The sequence below is a fragment of the Gekko japonicus genome, unplaced genomic scaffold (genome assembly GCF_001447785.1).
Source record: "Gekko japonicus isolate JY-2015 unplaced genomic scaffold, Gekko_japonicus_V1.1 scaffold8, whole genome shotgun sequence".
Classification (NCBI taxonomy): Eukaryota; Metazoa; Chordata; class Lepidosauria; order Squamata; family Gekkonidae; genus Gekko; species Gekko japonicus.
In genome coordinates, this window is record NW_015167057.1 from 2454207 (window position 1) to 2467269 (window position 13063).

The window sequence follows — 13063 nt, forward strand, 5'->3', positions numbered from 1 at the left end:
CAACAGTGGGAGGGCTTCTAATGTCCTGGCCCCACTGGTGGACCTCCCTGATGGCACTGGTATTTCTGGCCACTGTGTGACACAGAGTGTTGGACTGCATGGGCCTTTGGCCTGATCCAACATTGGCGTCTCTTATGTTCTTATGTTCTTGGACTAGGGGTAAGGTAAAGGTTTCCCTTGCTCGAAAGCCAGTTGAATCCGACTCTAGGGTTGCGGTGCTCATCTCTGATTCAAAGCCAAAGAGCCAGAGCTGTCTGAAGACGTTTCCGTGGTCATGTGGCCAGCATGACTAAACACCAAGGCACACGGAACGCTGTTACCTTCCCACCGAAACATTCCACCAGTCACTCTCCTTCAGCCTAACCTACCTCACGGGGTTGTTTTTCAGGATAAAACAGGAAACGGATAACAAAGTACACCATGCTAAACTCCATGGATGGAGGATGGGAATAAAAAGAAGACGTACTAAACAGGTAGCTGTCTTCTTCTGGAGTGATGGTTCTCCCGATGGCTATTGGAGTACTCCTGTATGTATGGGCACAGCAATCTTGAATAAATCCCCAAAAGAACATACGATGCTCTGGGCTTTGGCAATAGTTAGTTCAAGTCAGGTCTTCGCAACTCTGACCCAAAATGCAGCCCACCCATTTGCTTAGGAACAGTTTCCTGAACAAGTCGTGAAGGAATGCCTCCTGCACACACAGGCATGGGAAATGGCACACTGGTTCCCCATCTGCAGGAACGAGCTCAGAGTAAATGCCATCTGCAGTCATTCACACTGGGTTGTCCGAGCAGGAGATCTTTCTGCTACCTGCCTGGGACTGCAAAAATATGGAACTCTGATGCATCTTGCAGGTGATAGTGCATGGTGGGTGAGTAGCAGGTAAGTATGTAAGAAAAGCCCTGCAGTGGTCCATCCAGTCCAGCATCTTGTTTCACACAGCAGCCAACCAGTTGCCTTGGAGGCCCAAGGAAACAGGGCATGGAGGCCCAGGCGTTCTCCCAGTGTTGCCTCCTGGCACTGGGAATCAGAGGATTGCTACCTCGGGGATGTGGAGGATCTCTTTTCTCATCACAACTAGCAGCCACTAACAGGCCTTTCCTCTGTGAACCCATCTAATCCCCTTCCACCCTCAGTAATGGCCGTAACTACATTCACTGGCACCGAGTTCCAATGGTTGCAGGCTTAGGCCCTTTTCACATTACCGTTCTAAACTGGATGTTATTTGTTGTGGGCCCAATTTCGAGTAAAGCGCTACAGGGATGGGGGTTTCATACAGCAAACTTCCTTCCATTAATGAACCATCTCTGAAGCGCTATGGTCATTTCAAACAGTGCCTTCGTTGTGCTTCTGAATCACCATGGTGTGCTGTTTAAAATGTCCATAGCTTTTCCTACAATGCCACATTTTTCCTGTCCTTTTTCTCTGCCCGATTTTCCTGTGAATTTTTTTTTTTTTTAACATTCTAAGGTAAGCGCTATAGCACTAAACCCACCACTGAGAAAGAGGAGATTGGATTTATACCCCGCCCTTCGTTCGGAGTCTCAGAGCGGCTTGCAAACTCCTTTCCCTTCCCCTCCCCACAACAGACACCCTATGAGCTCTTTCAAGAACTGCTCTTTCAAGAACAGTGCTGACAGAACTATGGCTCGCCCAAGGTCATCCAGCAGCTGCAGGTGGAGGAGTGGGGAATCAAACCCGGTTCTCCCAGATTAGAATCCACGCACTTAACCACGACACCAGACTAGTTCTATAGCGCTCATCCTTGGAACATTTTTAAAAGTCCGAGGAAGATAGCTCAGCGAAAAAGGTTGGGGGGAAAGCACTATTGCAGGAAGTGCTATGGACATTTTAAATAGCACACCACAATGATTCAGAAGCGCAATGAAGGAGTTGACAATGGAAGAAAGCGGTTTCTGTCAAAAGCGGCTCAAACACGTTCGCTAACCTGATGCAAGTGGGTTTGTATGAACAGGTATATAAATTCCACTAGCAGCCGGTTACTAAAATGGGTCTGTCTGAAATGACAGGAAAAATCCATTAGCAACCAGTTACTAAAACGGAATACAAAGGTTGTTTGAAAAGGGCCTTGCTTTGCAAACAGGAATTCCATGCCCAGAGAAGATTTTATGGTAAGTTTAGGAAGAGGGAGGGGATAGAGTCAGTAATAACAGGAGTAAGAATGGGGGGGGGGATAATCTGATTTTCCCACCGAACCCTCCACCCCTTCGGTCAGTGATTCTTAAACAGTGGAAGGTTTTTACCACAAGTCTGCAATGTCCCCATCTCCAACAGTGGGAACAAAAAAAAAAAGGCTACAACAGTGCTAAATTCAGAGAGCAATGCCAAAGAGAAAAGGTTATTTGGGCAGTGCAATCTAAGTCATGGTGATGCAATCCCAACCATGTGTGTCTGGTCACATGCTGCTTGAGTTTTAACAAAATTAAAAGCCAGGCCAGACATATCAAGCAAAAAAGCAAGAAGCAGTGGTAAAGGGGGTGAGATCCAAGGCAAAGATGGGCATGAGGAAATCCAACAGAGGGTACCAGCACAAGGTGAGAGCAACAGCCCAAGTCCACTGACCAGGTGTTAATTTTTCATCTTTTACAGGAGTAGGGAGAAAGGAGGTACAGCCCCAGGCAGGTGGTCTGTGCAAAAGATGCCTCCCTCCCCAAATTTGCCACAGCAACATCAGAAACAATGAAACCACACGGACAAGATAATGGATGGCCCCCAAGGCACACACCCTCCAAAGTGTGCCCCCATCCCCCATGCCCACATGGAGTTAGTGACTAGTGATGAAGAGAGAGAGGATAGGCCGAAAAAGGCCATGCTAACTGTATACTGATTCTGCACTTGTTTTAATTATTGATATAACAGTGGTTATATAGCATGCTGTGTATTTTCAACAGCGAAGCTTCAAACATTTGAGGGTTTTTTCTCCAGCGTTAGGTAAGTCATATTGATAGGACAAAAATTCAATAAATACATTTTTTTTAAAACTCCCCAAGTCAATGAGGATCTGCATGAAAGTTACATATTGTTATGGTTGCCTGTGATGAGAATTTCCTCCCTGTCTGTTCCATCCATTTAACTCAGTTTTTGTTTTTTAAAATTAATGGGGGCGGGGTCTTCTCAACAAACATAATTCAGTTTTAGCAACTGACCTTAAATAGAGTACGAATCAACTTCAGCACATCAGATCCACCACCACCCCCAATAAGGAGAGCAGCCAATATTTTCACCCTCGAATCTGAACTGAAAGAAGCCATTGCTGGAGTCAAAACCACATCACATGGGTTTGCCTCATGATATGTGCCACCGCTGCTGCTGGCCAACGTGGACAGACTGGTTAAGGAACCAGAACAACCACACCCCCGCTGCCCTCCAACTCGCCTGCCCCAATCTCTCGTGATCACTCGATGGAATTAGTGCATGAACACCAGAGCACAACCACACTGTACCAGCTCTAGAGCTCCGGTAGATCCGCTGAAGTAGGAAGGAGGAGGAGGAGGAGGAAGATGAGAAGAGAGAAGGAAGGAAAGAAGAAAGACAGCAAAAAAGAGTTAAGGAAGTCCACAAAGTCCAAAGGGAAGAATCCACTTATCCAAATAAACACCCTCCCTGCATGTGTACAATCAGAAACGGAGTGTAGGGGAAATCTTCCTCCATGGCCTCCACAGTGGACTCTCTTCAAGATACTTAAAGGACACTCCCTTTGCTATTGCCCACAGGCTACTATTATATTGGAGTGGGTGTAGGAGAAAGGGGGAAGGGAGGGAGGTTTCCTTGCTGACAAAAGTTCAGATTGGCCCAGGGAAGCCCAGGAGAGAATCAAGCAGGGCGGCTATCACATGGACGGGGAGCACTCTGGCTACGTGGAGAATTGCGCAAACCTGGACATCTCTTGGACAAAGGGAGTCCTTTGCTTTGTGGCCTATGATGTAAGATGATGGCACATGTGCTCTAGGGGCAGGTGGGCTGACTCCGCCACAGAACTACTAAGGAAAATTCACAACGCTAATGAAAAGCTAAAGGAAATCAGAGCTCAGGGATGCACGCATTAGAACTGGGAGCAGGCAGGCGCGTCAGGAGAGGGAATAAGGTTGCCAGTCCCCCCCCCCGGTGTCAGCATGGGTCCCCTGCTCTTACCCCCCCCCCCAGCCCAGATAGCGTGGGGGGACTCACCAGGAGAGAGAAGGCCCAGGAGACACTGCCAGTGATATCACATTGCCAGTGACCTTGCCAGGTGACAATGCCAGTGATGTCATCATGCCGATGATGTCCAGGCAACACTCTGATATTTGGGCAAAACCTCTATGGTAGAAGCCACTTTTACGGAAGATTTTTTGCCCAGATACCAGTGTCACTGTGATGAGCAGTGTGATGACATCACTTCCTGTGCATGCTGAAAGTGATGTCACCTCATCACTGGCAATGTCACCTGGGTCTTCTCCTCCCTCTCCTGGTAAGCCCCCCCTCCATCGCCCACCAGTTGCCAGGAGGGGCCAGGCAACCCTAAGAGGGAAGGAGGCTATTAAGGACCTTTTTGTTTTTATAATGCAGCAACTTGGAGAGAAAGCCCCCTCCCCCCCCAGGGAGACAAACCCAGAAAAACCAGCCATGACTTTGCATTGTGGGGATTCCACTGGTAGTTGGTTTACTCCCTGAAGCTCTCTTCGAATCCAGTCCTCCCTGCTCACCTGAAGCGTCCCCCGGTGCCACCGTCGTCCTCTTGATGTTGGGCAGAAGGTACTCGATATTTGGCACTGACTGGGCCTCCTGCTCATCTACCGGGGTCTGCAAAACGGGTACACAAGTGGTTAGGGAATAAAGGGTCAAGGTGATCGTTAGAGCTGCAGTGTTCCCTGGCTGTCCCTTCTTGTTCCAGAAACATGCGGCAACAACAGGCACATATCAGGAGACTGGCCCAGGACTGGGGACCTGGGAACGCCCCACTCATCTCAGTTCTTTCTTTCCCAGAACAATCGACACGAAGGCCTTTTTACATGTTGCAAAGTCCTCGTGCTCACTGAGTGAGAAGACAAGCACTCTGAAGCAGATTTTCAATTAGGGGTTTTCCCAGAGTCCCACGTACCCCCCTTTGCCTCTCGTGACTGGCAGCCTTCTCCTCTGTGCTGTTTTCTCCAAACCATCCCATGGAGCCCCTACCACAGGGGTCCCCAACCTTTCTGCGCCTATGGGCAACCTGGTAATTTTGAGACAGGGAGGTGGGCACAGCAATAAAATGGCTGCTCCAAGAGGCGGAGCCAGCCACAAAATGGCTGCTGCAGGAGATGGGGCCAAGCACACGGAAAAAGCCCAAGAGCAGGGGAGAAAAGGGATAATTTTAAACACATCCTGCAAAAGAGGACTGCAGGAGAATAAAAGCAACAGCTGCCTCTGAAGCAGTGTCATTTTAATCTGCATCTCCAGTGGCCAACCAGAAGCCCGGCTGGGCAAAAGCCCCACCTGGCCCTAGCAACTCTCTAAAAACATTTGGTAGGCACCAGGAAAGGCATCAGCAGGCACCATGGCGCCCGTGGGCACCACTTTGGGGACCCCCTGCCCTGTTGGCTCCATTGCAAAACTTACAGGCAACCCCACAAATAACGTGACTTCACAAATGGAGCCAATATCGACACCACGGTGCAGTTGAAGCAACAGAAAACTGTGTGGTGGGGACGCTGCTGGCCGTCTCTACTTATGAAAACAGTCATGCTATTACACAACGACAGCAAGCAGCCTAGCCAAGTACGCCTGGCAGAGACTGGTGTCAGCACCTTATAATTCCCTACCCTATCGGCAGCCTTTGCAAAGGGGGCCTTCTTTCCTTCACAGTGACTTACCGTTTCACCTTTATCCTCCTTCTCGCTGAAAAACCAGTCTGACTGCGGGGAGAAAAAGACAGAGGAGAGACGTCAGAATAGAATCAAGGCAATGACTTAGGGCTGCCAAGTCCCCCCGGGATTCCCCCGCTAAAAGGGCCCCCAATCCGCTGGTACGGATCCAGCTGGCGGGGGGAACCCCACCCCCGAAGTGGCCAGATCAGGCTGACGTGCCCGGTGCGATGATGTTGCCCGGAAGTGACATCATCACGCTGGGCACGTTGCCGGTCGACGCTCTAGCAATCGCCATGAAAACTCTATGGTACCATAGGGCCCTGGACTCCCCCGCTATTACTTCGGTAAGCCTTGGCAACCCTACAATGACTGCCAAGCCGATCAGGCTGAATGTGGCACGTACGTGTAAAGACCGAAGCCAACTTAATAAGCAGGCTTTCCATTATAAGCTGAACAAAGGGGGTTAAATTACCAGCCTTGCTGCAGTGAGGATCACCAAGATACATGAAACACTTGGTATAAAGTGGTATTATTAAATAGCAGGTTCTTCTGAGCATTTGATCTCAAACTGCAGGCTCCTCTGGAGTTAAACCTCAACAAGGGATGAATGCAAAAGATAGCTTCTTCCTGCAAGTTAACCTCCCTCCCCTTTTTATTATTTGCTCATTTTTTTTAACAATTACAAAAAATGTGGGACCATGCAGGTTCGCCAGCTAGGAGCATTTCACTCTGCTCTTACCCTTCCCTACCTCAAAATACGCCCTATTATGTAAGCGAAATGAAGCTGAAAAAGAAAGAAGGGAAGCCGGGGTGGGGTGGGGCAGATGATATATTCGAGGGTTATTTATTTCCAATGTAACCCCTTCAGTTCAGCGGAATAGGGTTTTCTCTCCTCTTACCCCCCCCTTTCTTGGTACCCTTTAAAAACTTTTGGAAGCCGTCAAATTGTTGGAGATGGATTAATCACCAAGCTGACCAGGCATGCCCATTAACTGAAGTATTATGGAAGGATATTACTGAAAAGATCAAAGCTTTATCATGTCGTTCATTACAGTTTGCTCCCTGGGGAGGCATTCTGGGCTCATTGAAAAGATTTTGTGAGGAGATGAGAAAGAGAGGGAGGTGGCAAGAGAAGGAGGAGGAGGAAGAGGAGAAGAAGGCGAAGGAGAAGTAGTAGTAGTAGTTTCTTTTGGCAGTACTTTCCATTAAAGAAGTGCAAATAACATTAGCCCTTGAACGAGTGTCCCTTGAACGTCTGGACTGCCCCATTGTTTGGTCGTTTTGTTTGTCTTTTGAGGAAGGGGCTATAAAACACTTTTATTTAAAGAGAATTGTTGGAGGAAATATAGAATGAAAGGAACTCTCTCTCTACTATATCTGGTGGGATTGCCCAGTTATTCAGGTCTTTTGGGGGGAAATTTATGAGAATTTAAAAATTGTTAAAGTTTCCTTTCCTTATAATGTTAGTGTTGGTTTGATATTTGGCATGATTGTACACTGACAAAAGAAGATATAACATTGATTTCAATATTGTTGGCAGCAGCAAAGATATTAATAGCTAAACACTGGAAATTGGATACACCACCTATGAAGATGCGATGGTATAATAAAATATGGGAGATGTATGTAATGTGTAGAATAACAAACAATTCCTTCTTTGAGGAAAATGTCATAAATATGTCATAAATATGTGGAAAGAGGGGTGGAATATGGTGATAGAATATTTCAAGTACAATAATATTATCCCAAATAGGAAGGACTATGACCTGTTTTTGAATTATTTGGGTTAAAAAAATTGTTACTTCCCCTTTGCTTCTCTCCGATCATAAATCAATTCTCAATTTTAACTTCTAAAAAAAAAATAAAAATGAGATTTTCTATATGGGTTGGGATGATTTTGATGCATGCTATTAGCTGCGGTGGCTCAAGTGGTTAAGATGCTGAACTGCAGACCTAAAGGTCGGTAGTTTGGCAGTTCGAGACCCAAGTGCCGCATGACAGAGTGAGCTCCTGTCTCTGGTTCCAGCTCCTGCCAACCTAGCAGTTCGAAAGCAAGAAATTGCAAGTAGATAAATAGGTACCACTACGGTGGGAAGGTAACAGCATTCCGTGCGCCTCGGTGTTTGGTCATGCAGGCCACGGAAATGTCTTTGGACAGCGCTGGCTCTTCGGCTTGGAAACGGAGATCCCTAGAGTCGGATTCGACTGGCTTTCGAGCAAGGGAAACCTTTACCTTTATTGTCTGTGATCCTTTCTGTAATCTATTGTATATTGCAGAATACCTCGAGTCCCCATCTTGAGAAAGATGGCTTCTGAAGGGCTAAGTACACAATATGTTTGGCCACAAGTCGGGTTGCCATTTCCCCACCTGACCTGCTTCCCCTGCAGCCATCCAGCAGCTGCAGGGAACTTACTTCCCCAAGCACTGCAGGGGCCCAAGGTGGATCAGGGCTGTGGCACCAGAACAGGAAGGGCTCCAGCCTCCCCCCTTCTCCCGAGCTGACAGGGCTCCAGGGGCTGTGCATTTGCACTCATTGCAGGACCACAGGCCCGAATCCAATGTGGCGCCCTGGGGAGGGAGTTCCCCACAGCTGCTGTCTGGCTGTTGGGAAAGAGAGTTCCAACCTGACTTGCTGTAGTTTGTTTCTAACAGTGCCATCCTAAGCAGATCTACTCAGACTCCTTTTCAGGTCTATTCAGTTAAACTTACTCCCAGGAAAGAAGAACAGATTTAGAGTCCAGTGACACCTTTAAGACAACAAAGGTTTGTTCAAGGTATGAGCTTTCATGCATATGTGCCTGGATCTATCACAGGAAAGTGTTTTCAGGATTGTACTGTTAGAATTTAAATAATAAATGCATAAACTTTGCAATTGATTAGCAGGAACAAAGGACTGGGATTTTCATATACGCATATATCTCGGCAGTTTTTAAATGACTGAATGCTTCATTAAGATAAGAGCCATTCCTCATATCTCACACAATTTATTATATGGTTCTACTTACAAGTCTCATTAAATTCAGAAACGTCAAATTAGATCTCTAAAGCGACAGTAACGATTGCAAAAAGAGGGGGGAAATGGACCTAACAAAAAATGTCTCCTGTTCTGTAACATTTCTTTTTCTTTCTCCTGTGTATTGTTTTCAAGAAAACCACTGTGATTTAATTTAAGAAACAAACAAACCCTCCTAAGTAGGGTTGCCAACTCAAGGTTGGGAAATACCTGGAGATTTTGGGGGTGGAGGCTGGGGGAGGCAGGGTTTGGGAAGGGGAGGGACCTCAGGGGTACAATGAGATAGAGCCCACCCTCCAAAACCGCCATTTTCTCCAGGGGAACTGATCTCTGTCGTCTGGAGACCAGTTGTAATTCTGGGATATCTCCAGCCACCACCTGGAGGTTGGCAACCCTACTCCCAACCCAACCCCCTTTAACCTTTAGCACTCTGCCTCAACCCTTCCCCCTGCTGCATCTGGGATCCCCACGTCCCAAGGAACACCCCTGGCCCCTTACATGCTGGATGAGGGTCTCCACAATTTTGTAGCGGTCAGGCATGTGTGTGACCATATCAGTCATGTTGTCCTCTGATGTCCTGACAAGGGTCGGGCCAAAGACCAGCGCCAGGTTCCGGGGCTCCATCTGTCAAACAGAAGCACTGTGAGGAAGGGAGTTTTGACAGTAATTTGGCAACAAGGCCATGAGATTTGCTTCTTGCCCACATCTCAACCTAGGATCCAAAAATAAGTCTTTGATAACCACAAAAGTAAGATGAATTGCAAAGCTGGTGTGGCATGCTGGCTAACGAACTGTGCTTCGGATTAGGGAGGTGCTAATGCAATTTAGGTTTCACAGCTGCTACAGAATCACCAATACGATTCACTTTATTGCAGAATAAAACTTTACATTTTAAAAAAAACCCATATATTTAAATGTACATGGTGTTTTACAGTTTTAAACAGAAGGGACAGATCTCTGCCTCCAAGAAGTTTACAGTTCAAATTAACAGAACAAAGTTAGAGTCCAATGGCACCTTTACCAACAAAGTTTTATCCAAGATGTGAGCTTTCGTGTGCATGCACACTTCGTCATACGACGAAATGGAATTACATATCATAGTTGTATATATAGGTGGCTTGTTAAATTAGCATGCAAAATAGTGAAAATATTTTTAAAAACAGATCAAAAGAGTGACAAGTTTGGTTCCTGATTATCATCTGTTTTGGTTCAACTGGGGGAGAAAAACAACATAGGTAATAAATATGTTAGAACTGGAGTTCAAATTAAATCATTTTTCATATGGGCCCTGGGAATGAGTGATAGATAAACCACCTCCACTCAATTTAGAATTGGCTCAACGTTTACAAATAGGGGTGTGCAAAAAACCTCAGTATTTTTCGGTGTGGGTATATTGGACCCGAAAAAAATTCGGTATTACTGAAAAATCCCAGATCCCGATACTGGTAATAGTATTTGGATCTGTGATTTTTTTGGAAATCCTGATTTTTTTCAGGTTGAATAGACTTAAGAAGAAAAATACCATTTTTTAAAAAAAGCTAGCCCAACCCTAGGGCTGGCTTGGCAGCATCTGTGTGTGGTGGGGAGGCAAGAGAGGATTAGTGGGGCGGCAGGAGCTGAGAGCTCTGCGCCACCTTGGCTGAGGTTGGCTCCTCTTGCAGCTCGATTTAATGATGAGCTGCAAGAGAAGCTCATCAGCCATTCAATATAGCTGAATATACCCAAATAAAAACCAAAAAAAAAAATTGGCTTTATTCAGGCTCAGCTACACTGGTAGCTGATCCAATTCTCTTATCAGTATTCGGCTTAAATAATACCCGAAAAATACCAGTAAGGTATTTTTTGGGCTCGGTTATTCCCAATGCACACCCTTAGTTTACAAGCTTCCAGGAAGAACCCTTGTAATAAAGTCTTATGTTTCCAGAGAGTTTTTCTCAGGCTTCCTTATGTTGGCACATGTGCAGTGCGTATACCTTACGGTTTATGACAACCTGGGGAGGGGCCATGGCTCAGGGGTAGAGCCCTTGCTTTGCATGCAGAAGGTCCCCTGTTCAATCCCCTGCCTCTCTAGCCAAGAGGACGTGGTAATTGAGGATATGAAAAACCTCTCTACCTGAGACTCTGCAGAGCTGCTGCCAATCAGAGCAGACTACTGACTTTGACAGGCCAGCAGTCTGATACGGTATAAGTCAACTTCAGCTTCACGAATTCCTGGTCTTCCAGAGAAGCATTTTTAAAAAATTAATGCTAAAAAAAAACGGTTTTCATCAATTTTTTAGTGTTTTTACTCTGCTATTGCAGAAAGGTGAAAAAGCACATGCTTGAACAAAGTTTGTTTCTTTCGGGATAAAAGATTTTAAAATTTAATTCATAATATGATTTTTTTTACTGTTAGCCACTAACGCGCTCCCGTGTTGAATAATAAAATTTAATACAATTATTTTAAAACATGTTCCTCCTTGGAAATGTTATAAGTTTACTTATGGTGGGGTTTTTTAAAAAACAAAAACATTTTCTTCCACCACTGCAACAGCAAAACAGTACAAATTAAAATTAGTAAGAGATTTTTTAAAAAAATCAAATTTAAAGCTGGAGTAGGTGAGCCCACATATTCAGCCCCAACTACATTTGAAAGCAAGTTTCCTATATCCAACCTCAACATTGTATCTGCCACGTCACCCTGGGTCTTCTTTGATATTATTTCAATTTAAATCATAACTTCGTATTACATATTTCTTGGGAATCGGGGGGGGGGGGGGTTAAAGGATTAAACATTACCTTGTTTTTTTCGGAATGGTCTCCCATTGTCTTGAGATGTCCCACCAAGAACTTGAGCGTCTCATAATAATAGTCTGGATCGTGGTAACGCCGGGTTGTGGGAGTGAGATTTTGGGGGGGGGGGGGGAGAAACCTTGTTTAAATCTGTGATCTTCTATATGACTTAGATGGTTCCTCCAATCCCTTTCTGCTTCCAGATTTCCCTTAGATTTCCTTCATAATTTCTACCATGGTAAAAGTATACCTTCCACTGGACCAAAAATTTGAAAAGGAAATTAGAAATCAGTCTTCCTCAGGAAGATCTGTTCTGTGAAACTCAGAAGCCTGAAAACTCGCACATTAAGCTAAATTCACTAATAATTATGATGATTATAATAATAAAGTGCAGTCAAGGTGCAACCAGCTCATGACGACTGCAAGGCAAGAGGTGAGCAGAGGTGGCTCGCCATTGTCCTCCTCTGAACAGCAACCGGGGGCTTTTTGGTGGTCTCCCATCCAAGTATTAACCAGGGCTGACTCTGCTTAGCTCCCCACCTCTGATGAGCTCAGGCTAATCTGCACTATTCAGTTTTACCTACTTTGTATTCCGTACAAAAGGGCAAATTGCAGGTGACCACCCTTAGGCCTGGACCTTTGGGTGGCTCCACCCAGCTCTGTTGGTACCCAACAGGTCAACAGCTATGCAGTGAATGCATTTCTCACTCACTTCTCTCAAGAGCCTACAAGGTAGACGAGCAATGCCTCCCTTCTCATGCTTTCCCCTAGGTTAAAGGAATAACATTTTCTCGCTCTCGCACTACATCCACGCACATGAAATAACATTCCCATGCTCCCACAAATGAAAGGAAGAGGTCTGATCATTGCTGAGGCTTTTGCTTTTTTTTTTTTTAAGTGTAGAAGAAATGTCCTCTGTGGGAACAAGAAGGTGAACTCTCCACCCAGCAGAAGCAGAATTACAGAGAGGATTGGGTACGCAATGGATGGAGGGAAAACATAGAAAGACAGAGCGGGAAGGGATCCCAAGGGTCATCTAGTCCAACCCCCTGCACAACACGGGAAATACGCAACTATCCCCCCCCCACTCCCACAGTGACTGCAGCTCTATGCCCAGAGGAAGCCAAAACACCTCCAGGATCCCTGGCCCAATCTGGCCTGGAGGAAAATTCCTTCCTGACCCCAAAGCAGCGATCAGCATTACCATGGGCATGTAAGAAAGGGCCGCAAGAGCCAAGTGCTGACTCATCCCTTCCTGCCCGCTCGCTCACAATCTGCCTAAGTTCACAGAGTCAGCATTGCTGTCCGACGGCCATCTAGCCTCTGCTTAGAAACCTCCTAAGGTGTAGAGGATGAAATTATCTAAAATGTAAATAGGAACTCCTATCTGTAGGTGCTCTCTTCACCAAACTGTTGTTTTTAATTTTGACTTG

At 45.9% G+C, this 13063-nt stretch overlaps 1 protein-coding gene across 1 annotated transcript in view; it reads right to left on the reverse strand.

The window, feature by feature from the left end:
* Positions 1-13063, reverse strand: part of ARHGAP23 (Rho GTPase activating protein 23) — a 154735-nt gene that overhangs the window by 8909 nt on the left and 132763 nt on the right. The window contains exons 19-22 of the mRNA XM_015412439.1: positions 11637-11730; positions 9357-9482; positions 5851-5892; positions 4705-4801 (exon numbers count right to left, since the gene is read on the reverse strand). Of these exons, the coding sequence (XP_015267925.1) occupies positions 4705-4801; positions 5851-5892; positions 9357-9482; positions 11637-11730 (359 nt within the window). The remainder of the gene's footprint in view (positions 1-4704; positions 4802-5850; positions 5893-9356; positions 9483-11636; positions 11731-13063) is intronic.